Source organism: Poecilia mexicana, unplaced genomic scaffold (genome assembly GCF_051168715.1).
Source record: "Poecilia mexicana isolate PSO_F unplaced genomic scaffold, ASM5116871v1 scaffold_22, whole genome shotgun sequence".
NCBI lineage: Eukaryota > Metazoa > Chordata > Actinopteri > Cyprinodontiformes > Poeciliidae > Poecilia > Poecilia mexicana.
The window spans coordinates 5,564,721-5,584,253 of NW_028263391.1; the positions used below are offsets into that span (position 1 = coordinate 5,564,721).

Here is a 19,533-nt window from a genome sequence, read left to right on the forward strand (position 1 = left end):
TTGCAATCAAAATCACGGATTTTGCTGTGCTAACTTAAAAATATTTGCAATGTTTTCAAATTTATGACGTTGAGTGACATCAAATAAGGCTGGCGCAGCAGCTAGTAAAACACAAACAAAAAAATACTGCCACCTGCAGGTGGGAGTTAGCAGCCACTTAAACCATATGCGCTTGACCATATTTGAGGAAAATTGTGCATTAGTGTGAAAAAAGTTTAATTTCGCCTGCATTTTCTCGATCACAGAATCATGAAAAGCTGACATAACTTGGTGTTGGAGTTTTGAGGGCCACATCAAAAGCTACGGTGGGCCGGATTTGGCCCCAGGGCCTTGAATTTGACACCTGTGTTTTAGTGGCTTCCAGTACCAGAGCAACAACATAAAATACCACAAAAAAAAAAAAACTAGTAAAATGTAAATAACAGATAAATGGAATATTGTGCAAACTGTCTTATTAGAAACTCAAACAGTTTTTCTATTTGTGGTTCACTTGCTATAAATTCACTGCATGAAAAAACTTAATTCGATCCCATTGACAACTTCCAGTTTTACAATCAAACCTTCGGCTGGTCTTCCTGCTGCCACTCACCATGGTGAACCTCTCCCGCCGGCAGACCATGCACAGGTCGTGCTCGGTGTCTGGGACCCAGTCCTTCCGGGCCGGCGGCTGATCTGGGGGCCGGAACTTGGCAGGCAAGCGCCGGCGTCGCTCCAACGAGCCTCGATCCTTCTCCCTGTCCGAGCTGTTTGCAGACGAGGTGTGTGTCGGGGTGCTGCCTGCCGTCGAACGCAGGGGAAGTAAACGTGAAGAAAAGTAAAGTAAAAAGAAACCAGATTACGAAGGTAGAGCGTTCGTCTCACTTGAGGAAGAAGCCGGAGAGTCGATTCGGCTGAACGACTGGGTGCTGAGCTCGTGTGCGGGACACTGCAGCAGCGAGTCCTGAAGGCTGATGACAGAGTCTGGAAAACAAGGCGACGCATATTTTGTTGCAATAAGCTCCACAGGGTTTTCTGAAGTATAACATACCCTGATCTAAATGAGTTTTTCTCAGCAATTACAAACCATTTAAATAATCTTGGTATCCAAATAAACTTACATTAGAAGTGTAAGTAGCACAGCAGCTGCTATGGCTTCAGAGAAAATGAGGTTGAAACATTAAATTAGGTTTGTTTTTGTTCCTCGACAGGATTCTTTTTACATTATACAGCATTAAAAACCTTTCAGAAATATCAGAAAATACAATAGAAACTTTTGGAAACCGTAGATCCACATTTACATGCACAAAAATGATGCAGATGAGGTAAACTAAAGCAAATTTACAGAGGATTTAGTAAAAGAAAACAAAACAAAAAACATGCCGTTTTGTCTTTGGCGCAGCTTGACACCACCTACAAAACCGTGGGTTTCTTTACCTACTAAACTTTAATAAACTTATTTTTACATATCCGAAATTGATTTTTTGTTTTATTTTTTCAATACCCACATTTATTTGTTTATCCATTATGTTATAATAAAACAATAAAAAAAAATTTAAACCACCGAAATATATACTCTGACTTTTTTGGCACTACCAGAACCCCATACAATGTAATTCTGATGAAGGTTCCTGGTCACGGACTCTGATTTTTTGAGACGCCATTGTGCTTCAAAAACAAATGATATTATCCTGCTAAAATAAATACCCCATTCTGAATCAGGTAGGAAAAAAGGAATTTAAAATTAACTAAGCACTGGTTTAGGAGATTTAGGTCACAGTTAGAACCCGGACCTGTAGCACCAACCTGAACGCGACCTCTCTTTGGGGGCGCATGAGAAGTCCAGGGCCTTGGAGGCGTAGTCCACCAGGAGCTTATCGATGTCCTCTGCGCTGAAGCCGGCCTCGTGGCCAACCAGCAGTCTGCGCAGCGTTTGCACCGCCACCTCCACCCACTCCACCTTCAGGTTCATCAGCAGCTGCTCGAGCATAAGCATGGGTTCTGAAAGCAGAGGGAAATAGTCCTGCCTGGAGGCCGGTGGGAGGGTCAGCAGCACCTGGAAGTGGAAACATATTTATGGACGCTAAACTTGATCGGAAAGCCAACAAGAACAGGGCATCTGCAGATTTCAGTAAATCAAATTTACGACTTGTATGAAATCTAAGACAAAAAAAAAAAACAAGAAAAAAAAAACAATAGATTCAGTGAATGTTTGGGAGATAATGCCTGTATTACAAGGATAGTAAAAACTAAAATTTCTGGGCTCTGCTTGTGGCCCTTGCTTAGAGAGCACTTACTTTTAAGCTAGGCTCAAGGTGTTTAGCTTAAAAGTTTTAGTGGTTTTTGGAGGCGGGTTTGCACAGAATGCGACCAGCATCATATGGGTCGTCAACAGAAGTGAGCAAGTGACAAAAAATAATGTCATCCAGCCAAATGACCATAAATTTACCCTTATTCATGTAGACGCAAAAAAGCTAGCTAGCTAGTAAGATTCACCGCAGAGTTGGGTAAGTAACTAGTTGCATTTACTTGAGTAACATTTTGGAATAGTTGTACTTTTAGGACTATTTTTACTACGCTTTACATCTTACTTTTACTTGAGTAAAATGTCTGGATGCTCTACCCACTGTGAGTAACTTTACTGAATGAAGGACAAGCTTGTTCTAACCAAAAGTCCAGACACAGACACTTTTTTCTTCAAGTTTCATATTGAAAGAATTTTTTTTATTATTCTTTTGCACGATTTTGTTATTTTGTATTTGTTATTTATATTACTCATTTTGATTTTTAAAATACTAGTATTTCTTTCTATTTTGGTGTTTTTGTCAGTTTTAAATTATTAATATGCTCAATCAATGTACAAATTGATTGAGCACCATTTGTTACCAAATACTTTTTTACTCTTACTTTAGTAATTTCTTGAACGGCTACTTTTTACTTTTACTTCAGTAAAACTATGCTGAAGTAGAGCTAATCTTAGACGAGTACAGTTTTTGGCTACTCTCTAATTAGCAGCTAGTTAGCGTCTCAAATCACAGAGCACAATAAAGATGTCTGCGCTACACTCAAAACTTTTACCTGACAGAAAAGTGATGTGAGAAAAAGAACTAAGCAATTAAATCGTGATACCTTGACACAATGTAAGACTTGTGATTAACGTATTTATGGCCAACTTACATCTATTTCAAAACAAAAAACATGACGGGAACAGATTTATGGGAGAATACATGGAAAAGATTATAGTCTCCTTGCAAATGACAAAACTTTAGGAACAGACAAGTTTCAAAATATGTTTTTGTAGGCAATAAGTTCTTTATTTATTGAAGACGAGGAGTGTCTGGGAGGGGATTTTTACTGACAAACAAAGGAAAATTACACAACAGGATACAAGGAGAAGTCCAGAACGTTTCCAGCACAGGCACAAGCTGTACTTCCTGTGTTTTCAGAAAACAGACATGCAGGCCCATGCAGGCCTGGCATCCTGGTAACAATATGTGAAAGAACTGCAGCAGGAAAAGAACAAACATAACTGAAGCATTTTTTTAAATTAATTAATTAATTTTATTTTTTTTCTTTGCTTTTTGAAGTTGATCAGAGTTTTCTAAGAACATTTTCCGTATTTGTGACTTTCTGTTTCTTTGGGGAATAAATATGATGTGACACAGACGCGGATTTCATCTTTCAACACACAAACACGCACACGCACACACCCACACACACTTATCGTCCTGATAAAACAATAAAATTCCACGGCAACGCTTGGACATCATTTATATGCCAATTTGTTGTTTTTACAAGAAACAACAACTCTGAGTTTCCCAAACTCTACAAGTGTGTCACCAAGGACACAGTTAAAAATAATTATTGAATTTATCAACTGGATGCTGGATTTTATTACATTTTGAGTTTTAAATTTTAATTTTAACATGTTTTGAGCAGCCTTTCCAAAGTCTTAGATAAAACAATCTGAATAAACCTTCAAATTGTCTTCATAGTTGGACATTTATGAAGCCACCAGCTACTATCATTTAACACCTAGAGTTAGCAAAGGCCCCGGACCCGACTAACCTTTGATCCCAGATGAAGAGCGTGGATGTGGCGCAGACGGGCCGGAGACACCTGCCTCTGGGAGTGGACGGTGAGGTAGTCAGCCAGGAAGTGACACGCCGCCAATCCAGGGCGACGATCCAGAGCGTGTTCGCAAACGTCAAGGGCGACCGCAACATCCGAGATGCTTTCAAGTAGCTGCAGTCACAAATGGGGAAACATTTCAAGAGGAGAAAAGACAACTAAAGGGACAGTTCTGGTCATGAATGTTGATGGTTTTAATTATTTTTCAAGGATGGAGGGATTTAAATCGGAAAAACAAGAATCTCCTGGAAAAAGACGGTTTCTCCTTTCTGAACAAAGTAGAGCAGATTCTCTAAGGATGATTTCTTCAATAAAGTTTCTGACCAATTATGTTTGTCGTCTAAAGCTCTTTTGTTGCTGCTAACATTCAATAAGGTGATTAATCCAGACCTCAAAAGCCTCATCTGTCTGTTCCTCCTCCAGCAGATGAAGCAAATGCTCCGTCTGCAGCTGCAGCTTCAGCTGGTCAGAGACAGGATAAAGCTCTGTCCACTGCTTGCAAAGAGAAAATTCCTGCAATAAAGAGACAAAAACAGACTAATATCAATATTTTTGAAAACTTTTCACACATGTATTTTCATCTAAACTCTTACAGACAGTGCACTGATGTGCCAACTACACTGATGCGGGTCGAATGAACTCACTTTTGCCTCCATGATCACAGACAGCATCGACTCCGGCTTTGCTTTGGATTCCGTCCTCAGCTCCTGCCAGGTTTTCCAGGGCAACGATGGATGCAAATTCATCATCTGTGGCGGGATGAGATGGAGTAAATGGCTTTGAAATCACTTGGAAAATAAATGGCGTTAATTGCAACACACGCAGACTGCAAAACACTCCGTATGTAAAGCAAATGGTGACCGGAAAGGCTGAACAGGGAGCAGGATCACGAGGAGAAGAGAGAGAAAAAAAAAAAAAAAAAAACAGGCTGTAGAGTCGGATGTTTGAGGTTTAGCGTTACCCAGCGGTAGATGCTCAGCTCCTTCTTCTTGAGCTCCAGGTCGGCGATGAGCGAGGTTTGTGTGTCGGGGTCATTAAGGCAGAAGTCGATCAGGTCCAGACAGGCGGACAGAGGCCAGCGCTCCAGGGCCTGGAGGGCAACGCGGGCTCGCAGGTTGGCGTCCTGAACCCGGAACAGATGATCAACGCCTTCGGCTCCCTCTGCATGATGAAGGAAAATCAGCTCGCTGTCATCTGGAGTGTCTGGTTTTTATGTTAGTTAACTTAAATCAACTTATTCAATAAAAGAAAACTTCTATGTTTAGATCCTTTAAGAACGAATCAACAAATCAGCCCTGCACTGTGTCTAAACCGAGCAGAAAGTATTATTATTCTTTGCTCCAAATGACCGAATGTTCACTTATGTCGTATTCCAGGCACTCTTAAAAAGAGGAATTGAAATATTTGTTTATTTGCATCTTCTAATGTATTTCTAATACTGCATTAAAAAATCTTAAGTGATTAAATTAATAATCTGCAGAATTTGTTTTTCTATTTGATGAGTCAATTAATCAACAGGATAATTGATTATTAAAATAGTTTGGATGTTTTTAGGGCTACGATTAATAAATTCCACCAAATCAGAACTTGTATGTCAGAGTTAAAAAAAATTTAATAGGACAAAAAAGGAGTATATTTCCACCAAAATTTTGTGAGATTTGTCTCAGAAATTGTCTAGGAAAAAAAACATTGAGAAGTCAAAATTTGTGAGAAAAAAACTCAGATATTTTGAGATTAACTACAAAATTTCCCCAAAAGTTGAAAATTATCAACTTTTCAAACTTTTGAGATCAATCCATCCATCCATCCATTTTAAATACACCCTTGTCCCTTAGTGGGGTCGGGAGGGGTGTCGCCAGTCTGTCGCAGAACTTTTGAGATTAATCTAGAAAAGATTTTTTTTTTGAGTTTTTCCTAGCAAATCTTCTACTTTTGGAGCTTGGAAATTTCTGAGATCAATCTCATATTTTCTACTATTTTTTTTACCCTGTTGTAAAGAAAAACCTGACTGGTGCATGTCTAACAAAAAAAAAAAAAGAAAAAAAGCAAATTTAAAATAGATTGAAAAAAACAAAAAAAACAAAATGTCTCACAAAAAACCTGTCATTGTACCATGTTTTTTACACAAAGTAAAAAAAGAAAACTTCCCACCTTCTAAAGCGGCAGAGACCAGCAGGCGGTCCTTTAGCTCCCCCTGCTGGCTGCCTCCCTGGCCGTACAGCTCCAGCAGGGCGAGAGCTCGGCCCAGGTCTTTGGTCACCACGGCGTTTTTAAAAGCCTCGGCAGCCAGAGTCTGGGTCAGCTCTTCTTGAGGCCCACACAGCAGCAGACCAATGAGTGGCTTCCCACAGATGGCGCCGCACAGGTCGGCGGAGCCCTCCTCGCCCAACGGGGTCCCAAGCACCGGCTCCGCCATGGTGTGAAGGTACGCCTTCAGAATGGGGAACCCCCTGAGGAGGCCGTCGGCCTCTCTGGATATCTGCTCGGCGTCGAGGAAAACCTCCTTTCGTCCGCTGCGGAAGTATCCGGATAACCCAGATGATTTGGGGCGGGGGGCTTCTCCCTTACACGCCGTCAAACACGCCAGCGTGGCCAGCAGGGGGCAGCAGGACTTCAGGAAAGACAGGGCTGAGGCCGTCAGGAGGAAGGTGCTTGAGGTGGAAGAAGACGAGGCAGAAGAAGACGGCGGAGATGTGGACAGGTTGGTGGGCGAGGAGGACGGCTCGTCCGCGGAGACCTCAGAGTCGGAGCTGCAGTCTGGCGGCGGCGGCTCGACTATCGCCAGCATGGCTTTGTGACCCTGAGAGTGCGTCTGAAGCAGCAGAGATAAGCTGTCGACGCTGAAGGCTCCGCCGGCTCTCCTGCCGTCGCCGGAAGACGTTTCATCGGCTGGACGCGAGCGCCACACAGGCAGGACGTCGCAGCATCTCTGAACGATGACCTGCTGGATGCTCAGCTGCAGACCCTCCTGCTTCAGCACCGACAGAACTCTGGGATTTAAGAAAAGAACAAAAAACAGGTCAGGAAAAACAATACACAAGCTTTAAATTTTAATTTACAGTCACTTACAAAGGTTTTTTAACAATCATAAACATCAGTGCATATTTATTGTCACAATTAAACACTATTTTGTGTTGATCTGTTACATAAAACACCTTAAAGTGGCAGTATAATGTTTTATTATTATGTTTCCAACTTTGTTACTTTCAGTCGTTATAAAAATGCTATATAGTTTGACTTATAATAAATTTGACTTTGTAATTCAGCACCTTGAAATTGGGATTCTGTCTCTTTAAGAAACTCCTGCTCTTTCTGAAACTCATCACAACATGGCTCCTCTTTAAACCCTTTAGGAACTTTTTTTTCTTTTACAAGAGTTTCACTGAGCTTTAATAATGAGCTCAGCAGATGCTCAGTTCCACCAGGTGTTTGCTAATTGCTGATGGCTAGTCTGAAGGAGCTGAGTGGGGGAATCTGTGAGGAGGAAGCTTGGAAGTTGCAGATCCGAGGAGCTACAGTTCATCCTCACAACGTAGCCTGGGCGGAGCTAAGTCCACCCAGGCGTTTTGGATGGCTGAATGGTTGCCATGGGAGATTAAAGGATTTCTCAAACATGCATGAAAGAGTCAAAGCAACACTCCAGGTATGTTTTACACACAAAGTCGATTTTACTTCATAAACTACTTAAGATTGTGTGTCTCTGCAGTGCACCCTGTTTTTAATCGCCCTAAATGCACCATTTCCAGACCAAAAAGTTACAAAAGTGTTTGCATGAAAACACAGTGATCGGGGATTTCTGTGTGTACCTGTCAGGTGAGACCTGTCTGTCGAAGAGCAGGTGGGAGACGAGCTGAAACGGAGTTTGATGCAAAACCAGGAGTGGATTTCCAAGCTTCACTTGACTGCTTTGGTCTAAGGAAGAAAAATAAGTGGGACTAAAAAGAAAAAGAAAAAAAAAACAGTAGTTGCTCTGGCTGGCAGAAGGAAGTGAGATAACCTTACCTTCTGAAGAGAGGCTCCTCACCAACACAGAGGCTAGTGTGTTGACGTAGTCGAAGAAGCTGCGCACGTAATCCGGCCTGGCCAGACCTCCGTCCGGCTCGAAGGGACAGAGCTGGTCCAGGCAGCGGATGAGCTGCTTCATGCTGGAGCGCACGGGGTGAGCGTCCAGCTCCGCCGGCTTCAGGCTGGCCTGATCCACCAGCAGGGTCAAAACACCGCTGCCCGTACCGCCCTCTGGCTCCCAAGACACAACCAGCAGAGACACGGCAGGTCAATGAAAATCAAATCTGACTTTACATACAAAAAAAAAAACTAGAAAACAATGAAAAAGCAGCTGACAAACAGGCTCTTTATATGTTAAAGGCCTCGGCTGACAGCAACAACAGACCTGCTCCCTCTGCAGCAGCACTCAGAACCTGCAGCGGGTTCTCCAGACGTTGGGTCAGGCCGAGCCGGGCCGCGATGCTCTCTTCACTCAGAGTCGGGTGGCAACAGAGCAGCACTTCCTGGATGCAGCATCCAAACGGGCTGGAAAACGCCTGGTCTTCCCCGGCGCCATCTGTAAACAGAAACAGACAAACGTGATTAAAACAACAAAAAGAAAAAGAAAGAAATTCTGTGTAGTCTGTACACTTTTATTCATGATGCTTTCACATAGACGTCTATTTTGCTATGATTGTCACAGTGTTAAAAGGGAAGTATTGTGTTTTCCAGGCACACGGTGCAGTTTTATAGCACAATAAAGTTATCTTCAATTGTTAAAAAATGCTGTATGTATCAAATATGACTTAAAGAAAATTTTACTTCCTAATTTTACTGGAGCGTCTTAAAGATCACAAGAAAAAAAATCATTGTAATGAAAAAAGGCTTTCCCAAAAATTAAATCTTCAAAAAACAACAATTTATTCCACATGAAGTGTTAAAACTAATATTAACATTTTACTATTTTCATTCACCTGTTTTGCCTGAAGGCTTGTGAGTGGCCGAAGGATTCAGGATCTTGCTGATCTGCTGTAAAACCATGGGAAACCCACAGATCCCCTCCGAATGAGGCACTTTACGGTCAATTCTCACCCCTGAGGAAGAATATGAAGCACATCCAAACTCACTCAAACAATCGCTGTGGCTACATTAATCCGACGCTGTGAAATTCAGACGTCGTACCGCGAGCTTCAAGGCTGCCGGCGAGCCGGCGCTCCGCCGTGTCCAGCAGCTGTCGACAAGTCTTCCAGAGCTGGCAGTGGCAGCAGGCCAGGTCGAACGCCGCCATGGCGGCCGGGCTCAGCTCCTGGAGCAGCGCGTGCAAGAGGCCCGAGGCATCCGAGGAGCAGCGGCTCAGCCAGTAACCTTCCTCCAGGGAGGGCAGCGGGTGAGCAGGCGTGCTGAGGAGACGGTCTGCGATGTCTGAGATGGAGTAAAACGCAACTCCTGCAGCAGGAAACGGCAGGAAGTCACTAAAATACAGTGACTAGATACGTATTAAACATGCTGGGGAAAAAAAACAACCCAATAGATGACAGACCTGCTGCAGCGGCGCTACCGATGGCCTGCAGCGTCGACCGACCGCTGCTGCCCAGCCGACTCCTCCCGGCGGCGGGAACGACGGCCGCCGCTCCCAAACCCTCAGAGGAAGACGAGGAGGAAGACATGGACTGACTTTCCATCTTCTGCTCCACCTGTCCCAACTCCGCCAGGACTTCTTTGTAGCACTCCATGAAGGCCAGCTCTCCGCAACAGGGCGCCCCCGCCACGCTGAACACCCTCAAGACCTGGAGAGGGCGTCGGAGAGGCGTTTAACTTACAAAAACGTGCATGTTACTGTGGCGACGGCGGCACGCTTTCTGGCGATATCGATTGATAGAGACCTGATGCGCCGCCATGAAGTTTCCCCGGCGGATGCAGGACATGAGCAGAGATTCCGGAGGAGACAACATGGTGGGCACCAACCAGCTGTGAGGACCGCCGCACGGGCAGAGGTCCAGCCCCACGCAGCCTGCCGCCGGCCCGCCGCCGCCGTCTGGCATCGGAGAGACGAAGAAACGGAACGTTTCAAACAATTAGCCTCCTAAAAGGTCAAGACTGGAGGATTTTCCTTATAAACTATATAACAATTAATCGGATTAATCAATTACTGAAGAAATCGTCAACTAATTTAGTAATCGACTAATCGTTAACTGCCGCATAAAGACTCAAAATTATGGTCTTTGCTGAAAAAATAAAACGCTCTAAGAGAATTAATTAGGCCGAAACTGTAAAACAAAAATACAGATTTTGAATTCAAGATGAAAAAAAAAAGTTTTTTCTTTGTTTTATAAATATGTTTAACCCAGAATGAGCCTTATATACTGTACTGATGCTGAGTGAAGCAGTATTTATGCTATGTTGTCGCATTTTAGGCAATAAAATTTTTATTTTCTTATTTAGGAAAAGGAATTGAATTGTTTATTTGCATTTTTTTAACATATTTTTAATAAAATGACAAGTCCTCAGATTTTTTTAATCCTCATTTTTCTTTGTCCGATTAATCATCAGAATTATAGGTACATTAATCAATTACTAAAGTAATTGTTAGTAGCAGCCTGACTCTTAATCATAAGACATTTCTAACAAAACACAGATGTTCCAGTGAGTAGAGTTAGGAAATGTTTTCCATCTCCGTTCACCCCTAGTCAATCCTCTGCAGAACCAACATTCAGCTGAAACCAACTTGGCTTCTCAGATTTACCCGACGCGCTGGTGCTAACTTCTCCGTTGTGTTTCTCTACGGAGGTTTGTCTCTCGGCAGCATGTCTCGATGTTTTCCTCCTCTTCCTCAAACTCGACCTTTTGCTGCATCCCAGAGGAGCGACAGTAGGACTGTACGTTGACATCTGCATGGGACTCTCTGAACCTGCAAGAATATTATCCGTTAATGCTAAAAGCAGCTCAACAGTGAACTCCCAGGTTACCAATATTAAAATATTCTTGAGATGAGAAGTTAATCTCAAGACATCTATAGGTAGTTCATAAAGTCAAGAGCGGTCGTACTCGAAAATACTTTTCCCCAATGTTTTTTTGAGAAAGGATTAGGGTTAAGTTAATTCCCCGACGTTTTCTCGAGATAACGAGATAATTTCCTCCGTAATGGAGAAAACGAGTTAATTTCCCGTTTTCTCAACATAGGTTAATTTTGCAGTGGTTTTCTTGAATTAATTTTCTGATGCTTTTCTCAAGATAATGAGTTAATATCCACCAAATGGGAAATTAACTTATCTCCGGAAAACATTCAGGAAATCAACTCGAATCTTGAGAAAACCATGGGTATGTATGTGGGAGTATCTCTGTAGAGTTTATTTTCTGTTGTTGTTATTATTTATTAAAGCTCACCGTCTGCAGTGCTCTGGTTGCTGCTGATGATCTGCAGCCTCCACTGGGCCTCCGCGGTGTGCTTAGACAACCTCAGCAGACGGGCTCCGTATGTCTTGGCCGTCACAGAGCAGCCGAGACTCGCCACCGCCTCGGCGTCGCAAAGCAGCGCTCTTCCCTCCTCCTCTCCCTCCTGCTGGCCCACCATACACATGTCCTCCAACCCTTCTTTCAGTAGCTTTAAAAACCCCTCCATCGCAGTGAAGTCCACCAGAAACCCCCTGCAGCCGTGAAGGAAGTGGCCCAGGTCCAGGTGGCCGCCATGGGAACGTGGCTTCTGGTTTCCAGTCTCATCCGAACTGGACTTCCCCGCTTCCGCATTTTGATCCGTTGGCGTCTCCTGTCCTGTGTTTGGCTTGGGGTCTGAGTCTTTTTGTGTGTGTTGGACAAAGTCAGAGGTGGACAGAAAGAGAAGCGAGAAGATATTCTCCAGGAGCTCCAGGCGGAACATGGCGGGTACGGACTCCAGGTAGAGCTGGCACTCGGATAAATAGTGCTGAAACATATAACTGCAACCTGGGGAGGAGAAACGGACATCTTCAGGTAAAATCAGAAACTGTTCTAATCGAACTGCAGCCGCTCAATTTCTCAAAATAGAAATAAAAAAAGCCACAAATGGAAACTGTCACGGATAACCCGCATCTTTATTTGTAGGGTGTTTACACCCCTGACAGTCCGGTAAACTCGGTTTGATTAGGAACCAAAGTTGCAACCTTTATTATGTTGCAGTGTGTGTTGAGGTTCACTTTCACACTGCACCAAACTCTTTGAGAAACCTGTTCCCCCCTTCGCCTATGGGGGCGCTGCACCAAGAACCACTGAAGGAAATGACAAAAACTCTTGAAGAAGACACGAGTGTAACCTTGAGTCCTTTCTTGCAAAACGTAAACAAAAATGGACTATCGTGAGATTTTTAGCGGATTTCTCTTTTGTCTTTGGTAAAAGACGATCAGCCATCTCTCCCGCTGGAGTTATTCTCTTGCGTTTGCTAAGGTTTTGTTTATGTTGTTCAAATGCATGTGGATGCCAAGTGGACCCGAAACTGCTCCAAAAGCAGGAAGCGGACTATGTCGCAGGGCATTCTGGGTAAATACTAGCAAAACAAACACACAGATCTATCTAGCAGGAAAAATGGTTCATGGTCTCTTACCAACGACAAAAGTGAAATCCTGTAACCGCCAAAATGTGACGCCAATCCATTTTTGCTTACATTTTGCAAAGAAAAAAAGCTGTGTTCATGTCTTCTTCTGAGGTTTTCGTGTCGTTTCCTTCAGTGGTTCACGGCGCAGCGGCACCACAGGCAAAGGGGAGAACAGGTTTTTCAAACAGTTTGGGCCGTTTCTCACGGTGCAGCGTGAAAGGGAAACGCAGCAGCTGAGAATGTTACAAACGGTCCCAAATTTGGTCCCCAGTCCAACCGGTGTGAAAACACCCACAGTCTCCTACCTTCTGAGGAAGCTGAAGTCTTGTTTGTATCCGTTTCAGCTTCTGAGGACTGGTGACGCTGCGTGGACTCGCACTCGGTACAATTCGAGTATTTATGAAAGTTGACACACAGAGCGTAGATTGCATACTTCATGGCACAGAAGCCCTGGAACAGGACAATGTTCCTCTGCACGCCGGCACTTTGACTGACCGCGTTTTCTGCAAGAAATCAGACCAGGAACCAAAGCGACAAGTTAATATGTGACGCCGTCAACGTGGATATTTGCTTGGGGAGGAAAATGTACAACATGAACCTGTTTGAAGTGAATTTGGCAGTTGTTGTAGTAGAGCTAATATCCTGCGTTCTTCGTACTCAGGCAAAGGAGTCAAAGAGTGCAGAATGTAAAGAGCCGAGTGATTGTCTAGATTCTGCAGCTGTGTCTGCAGGGCCTCCATGGATATCCCTCTGCACGCACACACACACACATCAAGCATATTACCAATTAATTTTTTATTTAAAATGTATAAGACCATTTAAAAAAAAAAAAAAAAGAGAAACAAGGCGCCTACGGATTGTTGTTTTTGCACCACTCAAGAATTCCCAGTTGGGAGGACAGAAGGTTACAGAAGTCCTGAAGAACCAAGTCATTGGCTGAACTCTGGAAAAAAAATTATTTAAAACATAAACAATGCATTCGCAAAGTATTAAAGACAAAGTGGAAAAATATGATGGATTTGTGTTGGAAAGCAGGCATGGGCTGAGAATCAAGGAGTATTATAGTTTATTAAAATTTTCAGTAACACTTTATTTGAAAAGGTGACATAAAACGGTCATAAATTTGATAAAGCACCAGTTATGAAGATGGAGGAGTCTTCGTGAATGGATATGATTATCATGAAGAGTCATTCAGTAAAAAAAATGACACTTTTAATGCAAAGTTCATGGACTTCGCATTAAAAGTGTCATTATTTACCAAATAATGCAAAGTTGACACTTTCAATTGACTTTTAATGCAACTTTTAGTGTGTCATGCTATTAATTGCTTTATTGCTTAGCATCATTACAACTGTAACGGTCAACATGTTAGATTATTGTGACAGCAAGTAGCATTTATTGTAATGCTACTTGAAATACTAAAAAACATGCTTGGTTCAAACTAAAAGAAAAGCAGTGACGCTTCTAAAAGGTGAAACAGAGTAAAGTGGGTGCATGAGCAGGTGTGTTGCTTTGGTTTTCACCTGCTCCTTGTGAAGGATGTTCACAAGCGTTTGAGCAGCGTCCAGGCTGCGGCACTGACTCCATCCCAGCAGCAGCAGCAGACGAGACAGAGGCCGAAACTCCAGCTGCAGTAAATCCTTCAGCCTGCCGTATTCCTCGTGTTTCATCAGGTCGAGCCCCGTGACCTTTAGGACAGAGACGGTCTTACGTGACATGGCTGAATTCCATCACGTTCACTTTTTAATCAATCTTTTCTTAAATGAAAAATGAATCCCTTTCTCGATTTATCAAACTGGCACCTTACCAAAACCTGCTCGAGGAAATGCTTGCCACTGCTAAGGCACTCGAAGAAGATGGTCCTCCAAGCAGAAGGACGATCGTTTTGGCAACACAAGCTGAGGGCGAGCTTCTCGGCTTCAGGTAGGTCCACTATAAAGGGGGACAGACAAAAAAAAAAAAAAGGAAATTTGAATTTTAGTATTTTCATTTGCTGTGATAACAGCGCTTCAGCTTAATAAAAGCCAACGTCTTTATTTTTTTAGTTTCATCAAAGTTACACTGCATAGGTCAGCTGATGGCGTTTCCTCATTGGACACTTCTCCTTGGAGCGGCACTAACTGACATATCGGTGCAGCTTTTAAAGATGAGAGGCCGCTCTTCCTCTTTTCTTCTGCCATCATCGCAAAATAAAACCCACCGTTAACGTTAACGGTGGACAATGTAAGTTTTACATTTTATCACAATATTCTGAGGCACTGTGGGAGTAAAAGTGACGGTGAAAAAATATTTGAGGTCATACAAACACACGGCCTGCTCCGATGCTGAATGTAGTCTTGATTTTAAAAAGTCAGTCAAGCAATCAGACCATCGTACTGACTGCAGAGCACATCTGCCCTCGCAAATGTAGGCAACCACCTTCTCTGTACGGTATGCCTGAATTGCCAAAAAAGGACAGATTAAAAAAACAAAACAACAACAAAAAAGACGTCTTTGCAACTTTGTTTTCAAGTAACTGCAGGACAGAGTTGTTAAACCTCACAAACACTAATACTGAAAGAAAACATTCATTTTAAAAAGGGCTTTCTTCAGGACATCCATGGCATGAAAAAAAATAGCGATTCTTTTCACTAAGCTGCACATTGTGACTGTATTTAATCATATTTTTGAATTTACTGATGTTGCTGTCGAACACAAAATAGATAGAATTGTGAAAACTGCAATTTAAGACAATTCCACACAGTTTAAAGGGTTTTCCAGACATCAATGAGGAGAATTTATTACTTTTGCAATAAATTAACATTATTTGGACTAAAAAAAACCAAAACATTTTTCACAATAACAATAAATGACACAATTAATACCTATTCTAACACCAGGAAAAAAATTTAATTCAGGTGTGGACTTTGACTGGGCCATTCTGAAACATGAACATCTTTATTTATGAGCAAAAAAAAAGTTCTGTCCATATGTTTAGGGCTGCTGTCCTGCTGGAAGGTCAGACTCAGGTTTTCTGTCTGGATCAACCTGGATTTTCCTCCAACTATCAACGATCAAAGATGACCGTATATTGTCAACTTTGAATGATTGAGTGGATTTTTTTTTTTTTTTTTTTTACAAATCGCTTTGAGCCATTTGTTGTGAATTGTAATAATGAAAATAAACCTCATTAAAATGGACCGAATTCTATGAAGGCCTCAAAGATATTTTACAGAAGATTACTGACCAACGTTCTGTAAAGTAACACTGGAAGCAGAGTTATGGAAAAAAAGTCCAGAGGAAGATTTTTTTCTTAAAAAATCCATAAGATGTTCAAATTGAAGTCTGTCACGAGTCATTTAGGGCACGTGACAAACATGTGGAAGAACATGATCTGGGAGAAAATTAGACTTTTGACCTTTATTCTCTAAGTAAATGCAGAAGACTGTTAAAAAAATAGTTATTTTTTTTATGACAACACTGCTGTTTTGCAAGGCTTCCTAATAAACTGAACAACTTTTGGGCAAACGTTTACGTTCATCAGATTTAGAGAACAGATAATTGAACAAATTAAGACAAAAGGAGGAACAAAACAGCTGCAGCTTTTCTAACACCAGTTTAAATGTGGCAAAGCTGTAAGTAAAAGCAGAAGTGTGACTCAAAAGGGGGAAAGAGGAAATCTACATTTCTTCCCTTGCCCTGCTAAAAAGAAACCTATTTTAAAGCTTTAACTTTCTCAGATTTTTAGCATGAGGTCTTATTTTGCTCTTTAAATTGAGAAAATGTAATAAATGTACAAACTGAGTTTTTTCTGTTAAAGGTGATTACTGTAATGGCCAAAATAATTGTGGTCATAACTTTTTAAATGATCTCTCTCCCACACAAACACATCAGAAAAGGAACTGACTTAAACAGTCATGTGGCTTTATCTGGTCAAATAAAACAACACAAAAGCCGTCGTCAAGGAAACCACATCTTCAAGCCCATTTCTATAGTTCATGCATTTCTCAAAGTCCAGATCCAGAATGAATGAAACGTCAGACTGCTCCCTGCCTACAGAGCAGAAAGCGTGGACACAATTAGAGAATTGGAAAAATGGAAACGTTAGGTGGGCTTTTTACAGCAAATTTGGGGTTTTCCAACAATCTAAATGTTCTCTTTATGCGTATTTGTTGCAGTAATCGAGCAGTGAACAGATCCTCACATTTTTCCTGCTAATTGTGAGTTTATTGTAAATTTTCTCCTAAAATGGCAAAACAATTTTGGGATTTTTGATTAAGTTGCATTTACAGTCACACATGAGCGCAGAGGACTGAGCGTGGTTATGAGTTATGTCAGTGTCTGCTTCCACAGAGCGATTCAAATCCTTTAAAGAATAAAAGTGTTTGTGTCTGCTTGTTATGTTTTCTTCTTCTGTATGTGGATTTTGGAAGGGGTTTAAAGAGAAACAAACTTGCAAAATTCCTTGAAAATATTCAGAAAGTAGCAAAAGAAGAAAATAAAATCAATGATACAGTTGCAAAATTCTGGAGAGATTGATTTATAAATAAATGTAAAGTAAGTTCTGAACGGGGGTCTGTGAGTAAAGCGGTCTAAATACGTGTAGACTACACAAAGACTTTGATTTTTGTTGGTTAAAAAAAGAGAAAACGTTAGAAAAGCACGTCTTTTTTCTTTCAACTTCAGAATTTTGCGCTGCTTTGTGTTGGTCTGTGATATAAAACCTCAACAAAATATACTAAAATTCATAATGTCATGGTGGCAAACGGAGGAAAAGCTCCAAATGTGCGAATCATTTTGGAAAGCAGTCTGTGTAAAACATTACATTAAAGTTCATCAAGGTACAACAACACAGTGTGCGGTTTGTTCACTTTCGCTGCACAGGAAGTATTCTACTAGATTTACAAGCACTTCTTTTCTAAGAGGGAAATTTAATTTTAAATAATGTTTACAAATAAGGCAAGAATGGGAGTCGCGTGACCGAGAATCATGGGACTTGAGTGAAACTTGATCATAATAATTATCTCAGCTCATGATGAGAGCAGAAGGAAGTCTAATTTAATCAAGTTAATCCTGTTTTTTCAAAACATAAAAAAAAAAGTTTTAGTAAAAGCATTTTTTTTCCTTGTACAAGGCTGATTAGAGGAATTGAGTAGACAATTCATTCATTTATCGACATGCTTGTGGTAGAATTTTTATACTTTTATCTATTTTGGATATTGGTCCGGTTAAATAATTATTCTTTTATCTGTCAGAAACTGGATTTCCATTACAAATTTTGTTGATATTCTTCTAATGTTGAAAAAAGCCCCACAATTTTGTGGAGTTCCGATTAAATAAATGCAGTTAAAATCACGTTTGTTCACGCGATCAGTCATTAAAAAAAAGAAATCAACATCTACCAGCCTCTTCCTGTCGTCTGCTTTGTCGTTTCCACCAGTAGTAACATCCGGTGGTTGATTTTAGAGAAACAATCAAATCTGCAGCCTTGATCGTGTGATGCGAAATAAGAATATCCGTTGCAGTTTTGAGAAGTACACTAATTTCAAGATGGCTGAAAAAATCCACCTCATCCAAAGGCAAAAATCTATCGAAAAACCTTTTGAAATGGCCACATTTCAAATAAGACAGTTTATTTACGTAATTCCAGTTCGCTCAGCGCAAACGCTGCCGGTGCTTCTCGATTCATGCCTCACACGCCCACCTTGCGTTTCAGGCGCGTTTCTCAGCAGGTGGTCTCTCTGCAGCCGCCGGGCGGTGGAGCAGTACATTGAGACGAGCGCGTCGCAGCGAGGCCGCAGCAGGCAGCCGAGGATCCTCTCCTCTCGCAGGGGGCCGCCTCGGGCCGACCACAGCGCTTCGCACAGCGCCTCCAGCTGCGGCGCGTCTCGGTCTGAGCTCCACGGCATGAGAGCCAGGACGGAGTAGATCTCCTCCACCCACTGCTCCGCCCTCTCCGGGCTCCGCTCGGGGCTTCCCAGCTTCCTCATCAGGTGCTGGATGAATTTGTGCTGCAGGGCCCGCCCTTCGCTGCTCGACTGATCCTGCAGGAGATGGGGAGGAAAATTATTAATTAGATATTTATGTTGCACTGTTGGACACTGTTGGTGGTGGAAGAACAGTGGTTTGGGATTGTTTACCAGCAGCAACACCTTTTGATCACTGACGTATCTTGATAAGGTACTCACCCCCTTTAAAGTTTTGATGCTAAACCCAAACGTTTCAGTGTAATTCATTGTGATTTTAAGTGATAAAACAAAACATGCCTAGAGAATAACAATAAAGTGCAAGAAAAGGATGCTGGCAATATTTTTTGCATATATATATTAAAGGAAAAATAAATCAGAATAGGATCCATGGAAACCCAGAGTTGATGTTTTGCAAAAACAGTTTTTGTTGCAGCTACAGCTGCAGGTTTTCCTGAGGATAGGTCTCAACTTTTCTGACTTTGACTGGACCACTGCTACAAAAGAATATGGCTGAAAGCAAAGCAGCTACGTACCCATTCGTAATGTCTTCCACTGATTATCGCTGAGTTTTGTATCCTGTTTTTAGATCGTTTCTGTCTGTTTGTTAATTATTTCTTATTTTCGTGTTTTAATAGAACTATGTGTTCTGTCCTGTTAATTTCACAGTGAGGTTATTTTTTTTTATTTAGCTATCGTTCTAAATCCTGTATTTTTACACCAACATAAATTACTGTGATGCTGACTAATGTGCACTGTCCTGATTAAATAAATGAAATGTGCTTCAATCTAAAGCATCTCACTGTAGCTCTAGCAGGAAGTCTAGTCTTGTCCTAATCAGATGCAAACTTCCCACCACAATCTTAAATCTTTTGCAGCCTCTTTCAGGACTGCTCTGTATCTGAGTTACAAGATCACGAAAGAACCATTTTG

General features: G+C 41.8%; 1 protein-coding gene across 2 annotated transcripts in view; it reads right to left on the bottom strand.

Moving 5' to 3' along the window:
• Window positions 1–19,533, bottom strand: part of zfyve26 (zinc finger, FYVE domain containing 26) — a 33,879-nt gene that overhangs the window by 10,109 nt on the left and 4,237 nt on the right. Inside the window, exons 6-28 of one of the 2 annotated variants that reach the window (XM_014994844.2) lie at window positions 18,339–18,678; window positions 14,463–14,587; window positions 14,179–14,343; window positions 13,510–13,598; window positions 13,254–13,405; window positions 12,961–13,158; window positions 11,476–12,030; window positions 10,835–10,999; window positions 9,975–10,126; window positions 9,632–9,878; window positions 9,274–9,537; window positions 9,066–9,185; window positions 8,498–8,668; window positions 8,110–8,343; window positions 7,914–8,019; window positions 6,259–7,097; window positions 5,069–5,268; window positions 4,752–4,856; window positions 4,498–4,620; window positions 4,045–4,221; window positions 1,783–2,032; window positions 862–960; window positions 590–777 (exon numbers count right to left, since the gene is read on the bottom strand). In XM_014994844.2, coding sequence (XP_014850330.2) covers window positions 590–777; window positions 862–960; window positions 1,783–2,032; window positions 4,045–4,221; window positions 4,498–4,620; window positions 4,752–4,856; window positions 5,069–5,268; window positions 6,259–7,097; window positions 7,914–8,019; window positions 8,110–8,343; window positions 8,498–8,668; window positions 9,066–9,185; window positions 9,274–9,537; window positions 9,632–9,878; window positions 9,975–10,126; window positions 10,835–10,999; window positions 11,476–12,030; window positions 12,961–13,158; window positions 13,254–13,405; window positions 13,510–13,598; window positions 14,179–14,343; window positions 14,463–14,587; window positions 18,339–18,678 — 5,064 coding nt within the window. Of the gene's footprint in view, window positions 1–589; window positions 778–861; window positions 961–1,782; window positions 2,033–4,044; window positions 4,222–4,497; window positions 4,621–4,751; window positions 4,857–5,068; window positions 5,269–6,258; window positions 7,098–7,913; window positions 8,344–8,497; window positions 8,669–9,065; window positions 9,186–9,273; window positions 9,538–9,631; window positions 9,879–9,974; window positions 10,127–10,834; window positions 11,000–11,475; window positions 12,031–12,960; window positions 13,159–13,253; window positions 13,406–13,509; window positions 13,599–14,178; window positions 14,344–14,462; window positions 14,588–18,338; window positions 18,679–19,533 lie in introns of both variants that reach the window. The other variant, XM_088002636.1, reaches the window with a different exon arrangement.